Genomic DNA, 19,676 nt, shown 5'->3' with positions numbered 1-19,676 from the left:
GAGGAGAAACAGACAACTTTTGTGAATATGACAGCAAACTGCAGCATATTTAAATCAAACAGCATTTTAAAAAAGAAAGCTAAAAGAAATAAATAAATACTCCATTTGCATGGATCTAAGTCAGCAGCACAATGCAAAATCAACTGACTTCCAGAGCACCATGTCAAACACTGATGAATGGGCCAAGAGGACAACCCACACTTTCCGATGCATAGCGACTGCACCAAGGGACTGGGCAAGCGGCCCCAGCCCAACACAAAGCAAGAGGCTACCTGGTCAGTAACATCTGTAAGTGAAACAAGGAACCAAGATGGATTTAAGCTACTCTTGGTCTTTTCTCATGTATGGGTTGCTACAGGGAAACGTGCTTTTTGGCCCTGTCGATCCTATTCAAAGGGCATATGACCTGTGTGTTCATGGTTGTCAAGTTGGCCCATTTTTTAAGAACAGTAATAATAAATAAAACACAAGTGTTTTAAGTTCAGCTATCTAATTCTTCTGGTATTTGAATCTGTGCTTAAATAATGGTGATTCAGATGGGAAATCAACATTACTCACACATGCAAGATTCTATTCCCTATCCTCATGCACATTTTAAACACCTTTCTGAAGAAGCAAAGTCAAGTCTCAAAGGGCTACAGAGACCTGTTTCATTCCAATTCATGTTAAGGTGCTCAAAGGCACAGGATGTGGCGGTCAGCATCACCTACTTTGCCATGTCTGAACTGGATTTAATTGGAAAATGATTGTCTGGTTTCTCCAAGCTGGAAAGACAGAAGACTCAGGTTCAAAAGCCTCTTCTGTGCTTGATCAACTTTATATAATAAAACTGTCCTATACCCAAAAATATCATGTGAATGAAGGTCTCTAAGTCTAGGCACGTTGTTTCAGGTCAGTGCCCTGAATACAACGCTATCTTCTATTTTCACACCGCTCTCTGTGGTTTTGTCCAGTCATTCCATGTTGGATTAGCAAAGCCTTTCCTTACCCCCTAGTGTCGAGCAGTTGTCCCACAAATGCAGAGGAAAAGTTAATGGACAACAATGACTCCAACCCAGACTCCCTCTGGTTGCCCCAGCACTGCACTGACAGCAAGGCAGCAGCCACTTACATCTGCTCTTTGCTGCCAGGTCAGCACAACACAACAGTTTGCAATCTGTATGTTTTCACCAGTTCCTAGGGGAAGTGAAGCCCTTGTCTAATTGTGAAATCAAAATCTCACAGTAATTACAGAACTAACTGGAGATGCTTTTATTCTAGAACACTCACTGAAATAATTCCTAAAGTTCATATTCTTCAGAACAGCAATCTCTGCCTCCCAGACAAGCTAGCTGCTGTTCACTTGTCCAGCTCTTATCTTCCACTTCAGAAAGGACATCTCCTTGTTTTCCTTCCCTATCTAGTTTAATCTTCCATGATTAAAAATGACACCAGGTCCAGAAACCAGGACCATTTGTGGCTTTTTTTTTTCTTAATTATGGATTAAGATTTATTTTTTTTTATTTTAGATGAAAAATCCTCCACACGGTTTCCAAACTTGTGGCATTTGTTAGGAAATAGATGTAGAAACTGAGAAAAGCTCAGAAAGCTCTTCTAACCATGAGTCACCAATTTAATGTGCTGTACTTTGCACAGCACACAATGCATACAAAGAAGAAAACATGATAGAAACTATTAAATATAGATGGTAATTATGTGAAAATCATGTGGTCATATCTGACTTCAATAAGGATCAGTTAAAAATCTTCTAGAGAAAAAGGGATGGGTATTGCTTCATCAGATAAATTTGGCAGAGCATGTTTTTTCCTGAAAACTCCTGTCTGGTACAGAGTACAAGAAATAGTTGGACTGACTTTCAGTCCATAAAATCAGAAAAGAGCAGTGGATTTTGGGAGCACTTTTCTTGTGTCTGACTGAAAATATTTCAAATAATGTTTCATAATTACTTTGCATATCTTTCTATAAAATAAGAGTGGATGGAAGGGAGAGCAGCAGATATTAAATCCTGTTTCTAAACATGTGAAATAGAAAAGTCTGTGTAACCTAAATCTTCCAGAGTACCACTGAATCATGGAGGTTTCCTGACTCCATGATGATCATTCCTCTCTAAAGGCAAATTAGCCTCAAGAAGGCAGTCACTGTTGAGTTGCACAGATTTTCTGCACATACCGTCTTTTAATGATGTTCAAAGGAAAGAATACTTATTCTAGCCAAGAACATAAACCATCTCACCTCCACAGTCAGAAGGCTCTCATTTCTCCCTCACCGATGACAGCACTTAAGCTAAGGTTGCATTTACACTTTACAAACATTTTTCAGAGTGGAGGTTGTTGCTCAATTTTGTATATTTGACTTTATCAACAGAGGGATATGGACACCATCTCACATACAGAGCCAAACTAGTTATAGGTTGTTAGGGAAACGATTTATCAGTAGGTAGGTTCATGTAAAATTCAAAAGGTTTTTTTTTCCCCTGTTTTGCTTTTGGAGAACAGTCCGAGAAATCCAAGTGATGTCTTTCTTACAGGAATACTTTAGATAGCTAAACAGAAGCAAGATTTGGCATTTAGCCTGGGATTAGTGTGAACAGCCTCTTAACCAAACAGTATGAAGAAAGTTAACTTTAAAATGCTTTGAAAGGTCTGTTTTCATGACAGATGGTAATAAGGGCTCATCAGTGCCAATTTTTTTTTGTTTCCACCTCAGTTTTCAAAAGCTTAAGTTTTAGGTTAGTGCTTCTGAGGAACCATCACATGCATAGAGGAAAAATGCAAATTACAAAATTAGATTACGCACTATTTTTATTGTGTGTAACATATTTTTCTAAGTAACACTAACAAATGAAAAGTAAGAATTTGACCATGCATTCAATAGAACACTTTCCCTTTCTGTTTACTAGAATATTTTTCTTCCCCCCTACCCCCCCCCCCCAGCTATTTCTCCTTTAATCTTTATCTGTATACCTGAACAGGTATTCCTCTTCCCACAGACCCCAAAAGATACCGCAGTCAGTAGCAGGTAGAGGTTTTGGTTGTATAATACACTCACTAGTGAAGACATGGTAGAACTATATTTTATTCAAGAAAACCCACACATTCTGTCCTGTGGTGACCACAGGCTTTGCTAAGCCATAGATATTAGCAAATACTGGAACAAAATACAGTGTATCAGATTGAATCAAAGCATTTAAATTCTGAATTACAGTTATAATTTTCAGGGAAGGCTAGTTTCAGAATTGCATCATAATATCTAGTACAATGTTGTGCAATGTAAGTGGCAGAAACAGAAATGGAATATTGGTCCTAATAAAAACCAAAACGTAATGACTTTTGTATGACATTTAAATTGTCAAGACAACAATTCATAACATTCTACCAAAGGCAGCATATAGTTACAAAAATACTGGTCCAGCATCTTGTTAGTGATGAAGCAATATCCAAGGTGCAATGGCAACGTGCCATTCTTAGTGAAATATTTTTTAAAAAACTATTTTTTCTATTTTCCCCGCACTGATACTAGCTGAACACCAGAACTGCTATGACAACCTGAAAGTCACTACTTAAACGTGTATTGCACCAAAGATTGATGCAAAAGCACGTTTTCCAAGTTGCAGTATAAGAGAAGCAAAATCTAATAAAACTATGAATACGCCAAAAGAGATTTTACTGCAACCGATCTTGGATGAGCAGTTCGCAACCTCTACTGAGCTTTGAACAACTGTCCAAGCTTTCCATTCTATCCATTATCGTGAACTTAAGGATACAAAGGCAAAAGACAAAGTCCTTAATATCGAGAACAGAATTAAATCACTTTATACTCCTCTAAATTCACCAACAAAATAAAAATATTCCACCCTCCTCTCCTCCCAATACCCAGGTAATTTCAAAGTCAAGCCTTGGAATTACCCTTGTTCTGATATTGCACAGTGCTAGGGTTGTATTGTTTCCACCGAGAAGTTAAAACATATAGTATGATGGTGACCAAAACTGCTGGTGACAGTAGACCTGCTTAACCTGTGGAGGTATCCCAAGAAATGTGCAGCAGATGAAGACACAACCTAAATGGTAAAGCTCAAGGCATACTCGGCTGAGTCTGGACTTGGGCCAAAATTACATCAGCCTGCTTGCCATTTCCTTTGAGAAAGCAGTATCAATTAATATCTTAACCAAAAGACAAAGCTGAGTAAGATCAGGTAACCATGTCACATTCAGTGTTACATCCTACACCACAGAAATGAAGGAGTAGCAGACAGGAATATTAATAATATTTTCCTTTTAATAATGGTTTAGTCAAAAGTGTAGCTTTGAAAATCTCTAGCTAGTTGTGAAAATCTGAAGAAGCTGGGAAGCGACCTCACTTTGATGAGTACAGTTTAAAGCTGTGGCTTGGCCTATCTGTTTTCAAAATCTCCAGAAGCTCTGCCAACCTTGTAAATAAAAAGTACTGCCTGGAAATAAAAAGTAGTCAGCCTTTAAAAGTTGGTGAATGTTGTACTGTAGCAGCCTAACTCTGACTGAAGAAGATGAGATACTTTTATACAGTAAACAGAAGAGAACGTAAACTGAAATCTTCAGAGATCACTTAAAGTGTATACAGTTTGGATTCTCATCAACATTTAAAACTACCAATCATAAGGTTGCCACCTTACCTTTTTCTGGACTGGCACACCTGATTTTAAACAGGTTTTCCTCCAGTCTCCCAAGTTTCTGATCCTCTCATCCAGTTTTCTGCTGTAATGCTCTCCCACCTTCATGCTGAATACCGAGTCAGTCCTGCCTTCTGCTTTTCTTGGCAGGAGGCAGTGCAAGCTTTTAATTTCGGTAGTCAGAGTGACAGAACAACAAACGCACAGCAGATAGAAGAGCTTAATTCTTCCCCAGGAAGAAAATACATTTGGTTCAACAAAGGGCTGCAAAATCTTCCAAAGGCACCTCTTTCCCCAGTTTTTGCCTGAAAGCAAGATGGCAATCTTAATTGAAAAGGGATGCTAAATCTTTTAAATAACTTAAAATTCAATTTTATATAAAGCAGCAAAACCATTTTTCTCTGCAGAAAGAGAAATGTTAACAAAGAAACACACCAACATAAATGCACTGTTCATAAACTTCAGCTAGTTTAATTTCACAAGAAAGTAAAATTTTAGGACTATTCTTTAACCTCATCATTACTTTCTGAAGAAGATTCTTTGGCAGCTTCAGTCCCTCTGTTGCTTTTCTCTTTATTTAGATTTTCACTTTCAGATTTGGTCCCATTAAATAGAGAGTTTTCACTGTTTACAAACCCATTCTCTGTGACTTCAGCATCAATGGCTTCATCAATCTTTAAGTCCCCTTGCTCTTCCACATCTTCTAGGTTTCTCAGGACAATAGGGAGTCTAGAGTCTGCCACAGTGTTCTCCAACAAGGCAATATTGCTCTCTTCATACTTAGGAAGCGGAGCTCCATCTGCCATTTGTTTGGTATAATACTCTCGGCTGGCAGCTGCACTCTTCACTGCTTTCTCCAAGATCTCTTTTTCACCCAAGCGCAATTTGATAGCCATGACCGCATGTGGAGTAAGGTCATGAGTCTCCAAGAAGGACTTATCACCCTGTTAGGAAAAAAAAAGCAGGTTTGTTAGTAACAACCAACACAATAAAACAATCCTTCACCTTTCCTCTCTTTCTGTTAACAGTGACACCAGGATTTCCAGGTTGAGACAAATGGACATGAGGGGGTCTGCAAGGAGTCCCAGTCAAATTTGTCATGAATTCGTAAAGAAGCCCAAAATTTCTCTCCATAAATCAGTCTGCATAACAAGCGAAGTCAGGCGACTTCACAAATATATGCAACATGTAGGTTCACTTATACACTTGCAAGAGTAGTGCATTTCTTTGCAGACTGTAGAATGCAACTCCAGACAACAAGTTGAAACTGATTCCCCATCTTATTTGCAGAGAAAAAAGCAGGTAGTCTCTATTTGGAGAATCAAAGAAAAAATAAATTAACAAAATTACATTAACAAAATTTTCTTTTTTGCAATCTTATTTGATTTTCCTTAGATAATGCAAAACTGTTTCTACACTTTAAAAAGTACAGAATGAATTATGTACTAACATTCAGATTGAAGTTTGCAAAGACAAGATGAAGGACAGAACACAGAACAGTTCAGACACTTAAATTACACATAATGATGACTTTACCTCCACAGTTGTTTTATAGGTTTTCAAAAGAAGGGATGCTCTGGCTTCTAGGAATGTCCAAAGTTTAACTTCATTGTCCCAGCTAACAGGAAACTCAGAGTTGCCCAAAGTGAAGATTTTGTCAATGGCATGCTCACCTATCAAGTGCTCCTTCAGCTCTTCTACAATAAGTACAAAACCAATCTGTTAAAAAACAATCTGCTTTGAGCAGCTAACAAAAAATAATCCTCTCCTCAAATAAGAATTATCAGATATGCTGGTTATTTCTAGGGTTTGGCTCAAAGAGACAACTGAAAGTCTTGAGGTCAGCTGAAAATCGGCATTCTGCTCCACTTGGAAATAAAGATACTTTATAAATCACAGCCTCTCATACACAGTAGAAGCCTGTGACAGTGAGATGGAATGTTCTGTAAAATACTTGATAAACAAAAGGGACTAAATGTTTAAAGAGTTCAGCAAACTTTTTGATAATAAAAGGAACAGGCCAAAGAGCATGTAAAAAGCAGTGGAATTAATTTTCCTATTGTTTTGGTAATCTTTTTCAGTAGCAGAAACTTCCTACAGGTGGTCAGAAAAGACATCCATCAAACCTCACACAGAGCAGAAAACATTTAATCAGCTCCTTGACATTAGACAAATTCCATTAATCTTTCAATTAATAAATTTCACTCCTGCAAAGCAGTTATCACAAACTTCACTAAGAGCTTGCATGTAGGTTCTTGGTATTTTCTTATACAGTATTTAAGACATAAGAATAATCTGAGCACAATCATATACCAGAGAAATGCAATTAAAATGTTCACTGGATATATTTTCCTCTCCAAGCCAAAATTCACTTCCTCATTAGCATCCTAAAATTTTCTTTACTTGAGTTTACTTCCCAGAACTGTCAGGCAATTGGAATAGATGACTATTGTAGCTCCCTTCCAAATGAACTATTCTAATATATTCTAATTTCTTTATAAGTTCTAAAAAATGAATGACAGGAGCAACTGAAGACATGACACTAAATAAGGTATGCTGGTTTTATTAAAGAAAGCATGCAAAAACTCAACAACTTCAGTATTCCTACTGGTACTAAAATCCACATCACCTGCACAGTTTCCCTAACTGCAAGAGAACTCTCTCACTATCATGACAAACTCTCTCACTGTCAAAGCTACATCTAACCAGCAAGCAGCCATTATGAATATTATGCACAAATTAGGTGAATATTTATTAATTGTACACATATTTTTACCCCACAAAAAAAGTAACATGAGTACAAAGTACTCTGCAAACAGTACAAATACAGTTTGCAAATACAGAAATTGGTTTTAAATTAAGAATTACCAAAATATTGAAAATACTCAACTTTGAAATGTCTCTTCCATATTTCTCCTACAGTACAGAATATTCCAATTCCATACTTAAATGCTTCCAGCAGTGATGGCTAATATGCTATGATTTTAAGCATGTAAACCCCTAGGCCTTGCATGATCTTGTTCCGTGAACTATTTTGAAACCTAAGAACTAGAGATCAAGCTTGAAAGCTCACTCATTCACAACAGCCTGGGAGATTAAAAGAAATAAAAAATTGTATCATCTCATGCTTTAGGAGTTACTGAAATATTCCCTCAGAAAGCATAGCTAAAAATTGGGTTTCTCACTAGCTTACAGATTCCTTTTTAACTTAAACTCCTCAACTTTTCCGATCTTCTAGCTTAATGTTTTATATAAATGTCTATCAATTGCTGGGCTAACAAAAAAAAACCAACCAAAAAAACCCCCACAACAAGACAAACATAAATTAGGTTATCTTCATAAAACATCCTACCTTCACTCATACAAAACACTCGAAGGAAAGCCAAAAGCTGGGCAGAGATTGCAGGCTCAGTGGCGTGCAAGGCAAAAACACTAGAACTAATAAAAGAAATAATCATACAACAACAGTAAATGCAAGTTAAATTGTCATATCTTTGAACTTATTTCTACATAAAAGACCTTAAAGTAAATGTACTGTTACAAAAGTAACTTTAAAAAAAAAGTAGGTAATACTAGTTCAAACTGAAAAGCTTCCCTAACCTGGGAAATTGGAAAGAAAAGAAATTTCTGAAAAGAATAATTATCTCTACAATTTTACACTTAAAATTATTTTACACAGCTTTCATAATAAATTCATGAAAATGCAATGTTTCATGTCTGCTGCTCCTAATAGTACCCTCTGGACTGAAAGACTAAAGGAAAATGCTGTGATTCATATACTGTAGTATGTCTGCAAGGGATAGAAAAGAAAGAAAAACCACAGATTGCTTCAAATTAATCCTTCCTCTGTTTTTGTTAAAATGGTTATTAAAGCAAAGGCTTTTTTCCTTATATATGGTTAAAATTAGATGATAATATAGCTCAGAGAACTTCTGTAAATATTATTACAATAACTTTAATTTGCTATACAAACAGGAGAAATATTACACCTAAGAAAACTATCACAGAACAGTCTTTATATATGCTCTACTGGACACTATATACCTTGGAAACGTTTTAAAAACCCCATGGTATTGTGTTTTACTTACGTTGGGATACCAGCACGAGCTAAGACCTCTGCCTTCATAGCATACAGCCTGTCACTTTTACTCACGCCAAGCTTTATTTTCACTCTGTCATGTGAATTATTATCAAAGAAAAAACCACTGTGGATCACAAATTCAGCGTTTGACCGAGTGCCATAAAAAATGTAAATCTAGAAGGATGAAAAGAGAAGTGAAGGGACAGGAAAAAAGCTTAAGATCAGCTCACAAAACTGACATAATTTGAAAGTTATTTCCCAAAAGAGTTACTATTCTGAGTACAAGGTATATTTGGTTATATGAAGAAACATGCTTTGTTTTCTGGTATCGATACAAATGGTGTATATAATGTGGCAATTATACTTTAGAGGTAGATTTAAACATATCCACGTAACAGAGACTTTGAGAGAAGTTCTTATTCTATACTTTAAAATAAAAATGATTTGTTTTCTCATGCTGTCATAAAGTATCAGTATATGGAAATAAGCTTTCAAAGGTCCTATGCCTTATAAAGGTTAAAAAAATAAAAGACAAGGAAGGCCCCTTAAAAGAAATGGTGTTTCTGGAGTCATTTTCCCCAACCAAATGTCCACCCAAAGGAGTAACCTATGTTGCTGATGGATCAACTTTGCTTTCATTTTAATGTTACCTTAAGCTATGGATATACCACAGCGTATCATACAGAGAGATCTGAGCTCTGTTCAGGCAGTACTTATTTTTGCCTTTTACTCTGAACTCTTTTATCTAAAGCATACAGGTTACATTATTTCACATTAAAAAAGAAGTTCCTAAATATAACCTGCAGAATGTGTTTAACTCAGGGCTAGGCTGTATGAAGTGCATGCATGGGACTAGAGGTCAGAGTAGCAATTGTCTTCTCCCACATCAAGAGGATATTTTCCCACTCCTGTTTGATAACAGAATTGTCAATTAGAAAAGGAAGTTTCAACAGTTACAGAACTCCTTTCTGAACCTCAGGGTACAGCAACGCTCTGGATGCCTGCAAGCTTCCATTCCTCTCTAGCTGACAGGGAAAGGCACAGTGCTCTCTAAAGGGCTCAATAACAGCAATGATGCCATTTACTTTCTTTGTTTTCAATTTTATATTAGAACTATTTATCCTAAGCACTAAATGCTTAAGGATGATATTAAATTATAGTAAACATTATACTGTAACACACTCATATGATGAACACGTGACCTGCCCAGGCATATTAAGGCAGTGGTTAAGGAAAGAGATGCTAACCCTCTCACGTTTTAAAACTAATGTGATACATCTCATATTCAACTAAAAGTCACATATCATGCGTAGATTACACAGTATACTCTTATGCCCCGTGACTGTTTTGGAAAAAAATCCAATTAAACAGAATGAGAAAGTTGCTTTATTTCAGGCCAGCGTTTGATAGATTCTGTGGACTTTACTGTCTCACATTTTTTAGTAGTAAAAGCATGGATCATACACTCTTCCTGCTGAAACTGTAAGAAATAACATCTGTACAGTATATTAAAGGACTGAAGCATTATATAATTACAGTGCTTTAAAGATGCCACTAACAGTTAAAGTTTGCACAGAAATTTAAAAAAAACCAACTCTGATAAATAGCAGACAAAGTGAAACTACTAAAATAAAATTGAAATAGAGGAAGCCTCTATAATTGAAATGGAGAGACCGGTCAGAACAGCTATATGCCATTGCCAGCTGTGGAAAATTATAAATTGGATCACTTCTGGAAAAACTGTGGACCCCTTTTAACTCACCACACCACTGCTGGAAAAAACAGCAAATATTTGACTACCATAACAAATTCTGAGAGCAAAAATACACAATCACTGTAAACCCCAGCATAGCAATGAGGATAAATATACCCCTGGAAAGACACATTAAAAAAAAAATTCCAGACACTTCCTTGCTAAAAAAGGTAACAATACATACGAAAAACAAAACCCAAAATACTATAAAAATTGTAAGACTGGCAAGATTATACAGTAAATGTAATAACTCAGAGACTGAGTTATAAAACATTTCAGGATGTTTCATAGACAAAGCCTTTGTCTGGCCATGCTGACTGCAGTTGCTCAAGCAGTAGGAAAAAAAGGAGTGCTACTACACTTGAGGGTTTAGGCTGGCTGCTGACACAGCACAGGAGATTTCCTACACTCCTGAAACCACTGTCTTCAGCGCATCCCTAGTTTGAACACTTGCTTTTGTTTCTTAGCAGTTTTGATCAAAATACTGGATTCTGAACTGTTCCATGCATCTTTACAAGATTCTCCCTGTATTTCAGGGTGAAGAGGTAAAGGCATGCATGCCTGTGTGAGAGGGAGGGAGTATATTTTTAGGTAATTTCTCATTTTCACTAAGCATGACAATGACAACATGGGTAAAATAACTGGCAACTCTACTGCATTTTGCCTCTTAAATGAATGAACACTAACAAGAAACAAGCCAATAAGATTGTTAAGAAAGACTCTACAATCCACTGTTGCAGACAAAGTGCTGCTCCAAATCTAAAAAATATTTATCTTTGGTCCTTTGCATATGGCCTTTTATTAAGCTCCTCCAGAATATCAAGCCTGATGCCTGTGTATGTGCACTTACCAGTGATTAAATATTTCAACTAGTTCTCTAAAATATGAGGAATCAAACTCTCCTATAGTTGGGATCTACCAAGTGATAGAAACTATTTTATTCTGCAAAATGTACACTTGTTTAGTTTGGTACTATTTTCACACAGAATTAGCTCAGCATATTAAAATGCAAATGTAGCAGGGTTTAACCCACACCACTCTGTTATCAAAATTTTGTAGGGAGTTACCAAGTGTCCACAGATCTTAATGAAAGAACAATTATGTAGATAACTGTTCACACTACCTGTTCTCCAGCCTTGAAATCCTGAAGTGCCACACATTCACACCGGTCATCTTCTAGATTGTAGCCTGTAGTGATCTATCCAAGGAAAGAGTGGCAAAAGCACTTTTAGCATTTTATATTTGTCTCTCCCACCATTGACACAAAATTTCGTATTGGAAATAAGATATTAACAACAGAAATTGCATACATTTCTTTCTCTGCATGACAGAATATAGCTGGTAGTGTTGGCTTTACAACTCCCGAGCAATCTTCGCATTAAAGGAAATAACCTACCTGAAGCGAGCAGAAGGCTCTGAGGGAAGTAGCCTCCATAGGCCACAGACAAAGTGCCATGCTAAAGCCAGTAGCTTGTTATAAAGTTCTGGAGCTTTCAGTCATTCCCATGAGGCCCAAGGGAGCAAGGCACTGACAGCTCTATATGCTGTGCTTTATCCTTCAACTGCCAACACATTTTTGATCTCTCAATGAAAAAGGATTAGATAACTATGGATCTTTAGGGGATACAATCTTCAGAGAATTATAATTTACTTGAAAATAATCCCTTTATCTAAAAGTTAAGTAATACTCTTAAAATGCTAAAAGGGTTTTGTGATGGTAGCAGGCAATGGAAGAGGATAAACTTTCTTAACAAACCTGTATTTTTCCAAAAACAATTACTAAACTGTAAAGGGGTCACACTAACAAGTAAAGCTATCCTAAAAATGTAATATTTTTATAAAGTGACAAACAACACATTTTTGAATATTATTGCCAAAGATGCAGCCACAGGATGGAACACAAGCTGCTGAAAAATCAGAGAGCAACTTTTATGGTGGGTAGTCTGAATTCAGCACTGACAGAGCTAACTTATGGAAAAATATGCTCTGGGCCTGGGGAAAAACCGGGAAGAGGCCAAAGATTCTCTCTCAGCCTTTGAAAATGAAAACATACTTTTTTTGTAAGCTGGCTGATGTGAGCTGCAGTATACCCTGATTCCCATCTTGGATGCAGCTTGTCCAAAGACAGAACTCCACAGATTATATTGAAAGCCTGGTTGATGGCTTACACATTAATAGTTTCGTACTGCTTGCATCATCAAATGTGCATTTGTCAGCCAAAACAGCGCTTTCAAAGTGAGCCTGGGGAACTTGCCTCTGATGGAGCAAATCCCAAATGGCAGCCCCAAGCACAGGCAGCCCAGCCCTGCAGACACCTGCGTGTGGGTGCCACCACTGCAGGTCCACCAATGGGTTCGTGGTATGTTGAGATCAGAAGAGATCATGAGAGTCATGCAGTACAGTCCACTGAGAAACATAAGCTGTAGTACTTGAACACCTTTCATTCAAAAAAAAGGAACTCTTGACCTATCCTGAAATTTTCTTAGTGCGTAAACTCAATTAAATATTTCTGGATGTGAAAAGTCCATTCCAGTCCCTCGAAATGCTGGTGGAACAGGAGACTTTCACAGATTGGAGACATTCCAGTATTTTAAGAGGAGCATTCTGTCAGTTTAAGCATGCTTCACTAGAGTACTGATTTTTTTTAAAATTTATTTTTGCCTTTAAAAAAAAGCAAAAAAACAACAATGCACGAAACCCAGCAGCACTTCTGAAAGATTTTTCTACAAAGCATAATGGAGTGCTAGATTCTTATTTCCTCTTTCTTTTAATAGCAGTCACGTAAGAGAATTAACAGGGTGTTTACTTCTCTTCCCACATGATAGCTGACAAATTGCATCCCTTCAGTTTATTTCTGAAGCAGACTGATACATGAATTTCAAGTTGTGTATAAAGCATGCAATAGTCTGCTTGGTCAGTGATTAAGGATGGACCCAGCCCAACAGGCAGAATGTAGCTTATTCAAAGCTCTGTCAGAACTGGTAATCAACCTCTGACTGTCAAAATACAATCCCACTAAAGAATAACAATGAGAAATGCAGGAAGACAACCATTTTGAAATAGTTCTTAGAGGCAGGTTGATCTAATTAATAGTGTCAGAAGCAACAAAAAGCTGGATGGACCTAGTTCCAGTTAAGATCCATAGAGCATTTTATTATCTAGATCATGGAAAGAGGCCTTTTGGAATAAAGCGAGAACAGGGACATACAGTAGCTGATTGACTCAAGAAGTATTTCAGCTCTACATTTGGAATAAAGTAGATAGGGGTGTGCATTCAGTGCCATCTTTTCTTACTGTTCCGCAATGAATAACGATTTCCTTCATGTATTTTAAAGGCTTGTGCTATGATTAGAGCTCAGTTCACCTTCATCTCACTCTACAATAATATAAACTACAGTACAGACAGCTTACAGTTATCTTAGCAGTTTCCCCCCTCCCATTTCTAATAGTACATGGAACTAGCACACAACAAAAATTGTTTAGTATCTTTTCTTAACCCATTAGTAATATTACAGTTTTCTATCCTTCCTAAATGTATATCCACTTAAACTATTTTCTGTAGAACTATGAAATAAATGACTGAAGTCTTTACATACGTACAAAACATTTAAGTTCAGCATATGTACAAAACATTTAAGTTCAGCACAACCCCCCCTGTCCTTTAGGATACATTTCAGCATAAAAAATGCTTCCAGTCCTGATCTACTACTGTATTAGCAAGTTTGGCTCCAGAGGCTGGCTCTATATCAAACCCATTGTTAAAGAGCATAATAAAAATAAAAATTACTTTATCAATTTAAATAGAAGTTTGAATGAGTAAAACAACATAAATAGCTGCTCTTTTAATACATGTTACTTAATTTTTTCCCTCTCAGAATCTTAATTCTCTTCCTCTTTCCTCTAATCCCAACTTTGAAGGCATTCATTAACAGTTGTCTAATGAATACAGACAAGTCTCTGCAAAAACATCTGAAAGAGATGCCCAGCAGGAAAAGGCTACAGGAAGTACTGATGCTTGCAGCTACCACTTGTATTATAAAAACACACATTTCTAAATTTTAAGCAATTTTCTTTATACTGGAGACTCTCATATGAACTTTATTTCTAAATCAAAGCTGTGAGATTGCATAACAAATAGGCAAAGGCAAGAATCACTGTTAATGAACAACATCTAATCACCTTGCAATAAGGAAAAATAAATAAATAATAAACCCCAAACACTTGCAACTTCGTAGCCTAGCCTACCGTGTTGTAATTGGTACAGTCATAGTAACACTAAATTAGCTAAATGTCAAGTGAAAAACAAGTTGCTTTACAATTTATTTATTTAAAACAGACTTTACTTATACCAACAACACTAACACATGCTGCTGTCCTAATGCTCGCGTCAACTCTCCCACAAAAGAACCAGATTACTTGAACAGTATGGTCATATTCAGTGCTTACAATAAATAATACTATCTACTGAAAACACAAATAGAGGATATGAATTTTGAACTGTATATGAGCATGACTAAATAACATTGATAAGCCACCCTCTTCTGGGTTTCCTCACTTCAGCATTAACTGGCCTGTTAATGAAACCAGGAACTCATTTTCTGAACTGGTGCACGTAAGCCAAAATGTCAGCAGGTCTGACTTTCTATATACATATGTCACCTTTTAAATGTTTAATATGCCCTAAAGTAGTATTTTTGCATTTTGTTTCTTTGATGTACTAACAGATGTACTGTTTTTGTTGAACCAGGCTTTGTTCTTCTTGTTGCCTTCTCCATAATAAGACTCTTTGGGCATGGTTAGGAGAGCAGGCAGTATTTCTTAGTTGCAAATCTCTAACCACTTTCCCTAGTGGTAGCTACAAGAGGCAATCTCCATCAATGTCTGCTTTCTGTTCTCAGAACAAATCTGTCCAGTATTGTGAACCATTTTCAGCCCATCAAAAACAAAGGTCCACGTCAGGAGACTATTCAGGCTTGTCTGGAAAAAAAGGTATTAACAAAAACTTTTAAAAGTATGTACAGGTATATAACATGCATATAAGACCTAACTTTATACAAGTATCCAATCACTTGAAAAGTTTTCTCTAGATGAACAAAGCTCTCCCTGAAAAGCTATCGTAAGACATTTGAGAAACTGACAAACCTTTCTTTCAGATATTGGGTTTTTAGGGTCACTTGGGAAGAGAACATACCTGTGTTAAGAAGCATAATGCAAAATATTACTAAACTGTTCTACAGCACTTGAAATGCTTAATACTTAAGCCCTAAAGTCTTTCAGCAACACTGAAGAAATCCTTACCAGTCCATTAGTATGATTACACATGTCCCACAAAGGTATCAGAGCAAGTGTAACTCTGGAACCATCTTCTGTTGGAATCTGGTTCTGCCGTGTCATAACAGAGGAAACTGCCCATCTGCAAAAGTTAAAAACAGTAGATGGTCAACGTTCAAAACAGTAAAATAAGATTGGCCATAGTCCCACCTGAAGAAAGCATTTAGACTGGGAGTTTCCAAACTTAGTTTTATTAAAGATCACACTGACTACAGGCACTATAGAAGGCGATATAACTTGCAGGAAAAGCAGCAGCTCCCAGGTTTCCAAGACATGCACATAGACCAAATGCCCTCTTCTGTGCTGTTTGCAAGAGAACCTTCATACCTTCCATTGGTTCCATTCCCCAACCAGGATCCACTCCGTCACCTTCTGCTTCCCCAGCCCTTCACTGCACACGTATCTCCCGCTACACATCCCAAACCTGGGGTCAGCTATTCCTGCACGTTTCAGAGCAGTTCAGTGCTCAGTAGCAGGAACTCTCATCTGTGTGTAGACTTTTGTAAGAGCCAGGGTGTATTCTACCACTCACTCTCTAAAAAGTTTATGTACTGAGTGAACTGGAAACCAGTGTCACCACCTGACACATGCATGGTATTTTGTTAAGTGTTTCTCTTCAGTTTGCAAGCTTTTGGCTTAGATCAGTATTGCTAAATTTTCTGCTTAACAGAATTGAGAGAAAAAAAATCTGCAATATTCCAAACAGATATGCAGGTAAAAAGCATGAAAAGAACATAACACAGTTTAGTACACAGACATCATTCAAAACTCTTCTAAGTCAGGTGAAGTAAATTAAATGACAGCTACCTATTCAAACATAAAAATCTTTATAAGAGCTTAACATTTCAGTATTTTCTAAAATTTCATTTTTTATTTTATATCTGACAAAAAATGAATATTAAACATCAAAGGAAAAAAAAAGAATTTTAGTTTCACCATGGTCTGGCCTTAATACATAGATGTGTTGTGGGTTTTTTGGAGGGGAAAAAAAAAAGGAATGCCACCAGAAGGTCAAAATAAATTTAATTCCCACAGACTCCAACAATAACACATATTTAATATACGGAATTAGACTTCCAGAAGGATTTCTTCAGAAGGACTACAGATTGCTTAGAAAGACAGTGTCAAACTGAAATTACCTAATTTCTAAAAAGAAAGTTAAAACTGTGGATAATTTTGATAAACAAACACTGTTTGAAATATAATAGCAATATGTTTCTTGTTAATTGTAGTAATTTGTCTGTAAAAGTTTAGACCACTTCGCATGTAAGTTGGCGTGTTTCTCGGTGACCCTGTAAGTGAAGGAGCTGTGCTTTCGAAATTCCACTTTCATAGACTTACCCAGTAGCACAACTAGGTTAAAAAATCCCTCATGAATGCCTTTTATTCATGCTCTTTTAATCATTTAACAGAATTAAAGCTCTCATTATCTTAATTATTATTCTTTTTATCTTAAATTTGTCACCCCTTATAGCACCTCCAAGTGACATTCGTGCTTCATGTGAATAACTTCTGTTCTCCAGCTCTCCTGTTCAACAGCAACAGCTCTACATATTAGCTTTTACTACTCTGTGGTCGTAAAAGCTTTTATTAAAAAAAAAAAAAGAAATTAAAAATAAATTCCCCAAACCCCAAAACTCCTTCAACATCAACTGAATTATTTTCTTAAGAAACAAAGAATTACCTTAGTCATCTCAGACTATGTGTGCCAGTTAGCTAAATTAACTGCTCATAATGACTATTCTTCTGTAACAATTAAAATCCACATATTTATTTTATTTTCTTCTTCATTAAGGAGGTGTATCGGTATCAAATCCTACACTTAACATTTCAGTGACAATAGGGCTTTCCCACCAATGAAGAATTTCCAAGGCCCCACAGTTCACCATATTAAAAAAAGAAAAGAAAGAAAGAAAAAAAGAAGAATTAAAAGACAGACCAACCTGTAGTCGTCATAAGTGAAAGAATCCTTTAAGGGCAGTTTGCTGGCATTAGGATGGGTCTGCAAAATGTAAGTTGCATAAAAAGGTGAAAAGAGGAAGAAAAGAGAAATCAGAAATCAGTCAGCAGAATTTCATTATTTAGCTGCCTAACAGATCCTAACAAGAGCCAAATGAAGCAGGAGGCGTCCAGCCGCGCTACAGAGGGATCATCATGCTATTATGCTCTCATACATCACTGTCAACTTAATTTGTTGTGCCCAGCAGCCGCCATAAATCTGTTTCTTCATATTTCAAGACTGGAACCCACAGACATTGTACAAAAATAAAAAAAATTTAAGGTGGACTGAGGATGTGAAGGTAAAACAAAATCCAGCCTTTGATGCACAGTGGAGGAAAGAAATCCCACAACAAGCGTACATTAGCTTTCACCAACTTCCACATTTTCCTCTCCTCTGGGATATCAGTAAGGTATTTCACAAATGCAAGAAATATTATACAAGATTTTCAATTCTCCCTTGATACCTATAATGGTGTTATTCAGTAAAAGTTGCACTATACCTCTGAAACAAAAACAGATTAAAATAGTTAAATAGCTGGTGAAAAACACTGATTAGACAGTATCTACATGAAGCCATCTACGCATACTCCTACCTAAAAGTGGAGCCATGTCATTTGAAAATGTATACTGCAGTTGTCATTAACAAGCAAATATTTAATTTCTAAAGGCTTTAAGAATGTGTGATACCTGTTACTTTTCTGACTAATTAACTTATTAAAAGTCTCGAAGATACAGGTAGCTTTAAGCCCACATTCACACATTTTCTTTAGAACTTTGTTCCAATTCACAAATGGAAAGCCATAATAGCATAAATTTTAACCTTCAGGTTCAATTAGGTCTCCAAGATGAATTGAAGTAAATGATCAAACGGTTATTTCAGAAGATACAAATGATTTTTTGCACAGCTCTATCTTTGCTACGCTCTTAAAGCATGAAGCTCTATGTAGTAGCAGTTTTTTACTCTTGATGCATTAGCATCACAAGTACGTGGTAATTTATCATTTCTCACTGTAATGTACTTGCTGGCACTGTGTGCAGGACAGTAGGGGATGAGGTAAAAGTGGCTCAAACCGTAAATCAATTAGAAAACAAAAGCTTGTGCTCAGTGCGCAATTTTAGGCAAATTATATATTACAAAAGACTGCCAATTGGGTGTGAGGTCCCAGGTGGCTGGTCTCCCTCAGCCCCTCCGGTTAACCCTTTGGATGGGCTTTCTCCAGAACACGACTGAAGTTAACAATTCCAGTAGCTCCTGTCCCTCCCCTCATTCTTTTATTTTTTCCTTTTACAGCACTCTGCCTTTTCGTATGATTTTCACTCACATCGATGACACGGTCATTGCATAACAAATCCCTTCGAGTTTAATTGTAGCAACACCTTGCACACCGAGTTATTTCTTCTCACAAAAACGTTCAGCACAAGCCCAGGACTGAGACCCAAACCAAGACATTTCAGGAGGCACCTTCGCTGTAGTTCTGCACCCGAGTCCAGAAGTGAACGTGGAAACTCAGCCTTCAGCTGGAAATAATTCTTACAAACAAATGCCACCGTATAGTATTGATTTATGACAATTTAATTTCAACTTTTATTGTTAGTATTTTAATTAATAAACAGTAGCTTGATAAATTAAGCAGGGAAAAACCACCAACAGCGCGAGCATCAGCCCCTCCGTTTCCCTTTAGACCGCTTTTCCACGCGGTCCGTGGCGATCGGTGCGAGGACTCGGGGTCTCATTCTGCACCTCAAGTTTTCAGAAGACATTTTACACTTAACCCCCCGGATCGTCCTCGGTCCGTTCCCTGCAGACCATGCCCTTATCCCGGCGTTCGGATCCCGCTCCCGCCGCCCCCCGGGCCGTGCCCGCG

The 19,676-nt window shown here is 37.0% G+C and overlaps 1 protein-coding gene across 2 annotated transcripts in view; it reads right to left on the bottom strand.

Moving 5' to 3' along the window:
- Positions 1-3,051: 3,051 nt before the first annotated feature.
- Positions 3,052-19,676, bottom strand: part of SETD3 (SET domain containing 3, actin histidine methyltransferase) — a 65,265-nt gene continuing 48,640 nt past the window's right edge. Inside the window, exons 7-13 of one of the 2 annotated variants that reach the window (XM_027730808.2) lie at positions 17,754-17,812; positions 15,778-15,892; positions 11,603-11,677; positions 8,734-8,900; positions 7,998-8,083; positions 6,182-6,342; positions 3,052-5,589 (exon numbers count right to left, since the gene is read on the bottom strand). In XM_027730808.2, coding sequence (XP_027586609.1) covers positions 5,146-5,589; positions 6,182-6,342; positions 7,998-8,083; positions 8,734-8,900; positions 11,603-11,677; positions 15,778-15,892; positions 17,754-17,812 — 1,107 coding nt within the window. In that variant the 3' untranslated portion in view covers positions 3,052-5,145. Of the gene's footprint in view, positions 5,590-6,181; positions 6,343-7,997; positions 8,084-8,733; positions 8,901-11,602; positions 11,678-14,561; positions 15,457-15,777; positions 15,893-17,753; positions 17,813-19,676 lie in introns of those variants that run through there. The other variant, XM_039381099.1, reaches the window with a different exon arrangement.

The sequence above is a fragment of the Pipra filicauda genome, unplaced genomic scaffold, assembly GCF_003945595.2.
Source record: "Pipra filicauda isolate LSUMZ 115617 unplaced genomic scaffold, ASM394559v2 scaffold212_size3012638_pilon, whole genome shotgun sequence".
Classification (NCBI taxonomy): Eukaryota; Metazoa; Chordata; class Aves; order Passeriformes; family Pipridae; genus Pipra; species Pipra filicauda.
Note: the sequence above shows the minus strand (reverse complement) of the source record. Positions and strands in the feature narration are given on the sequence as shown.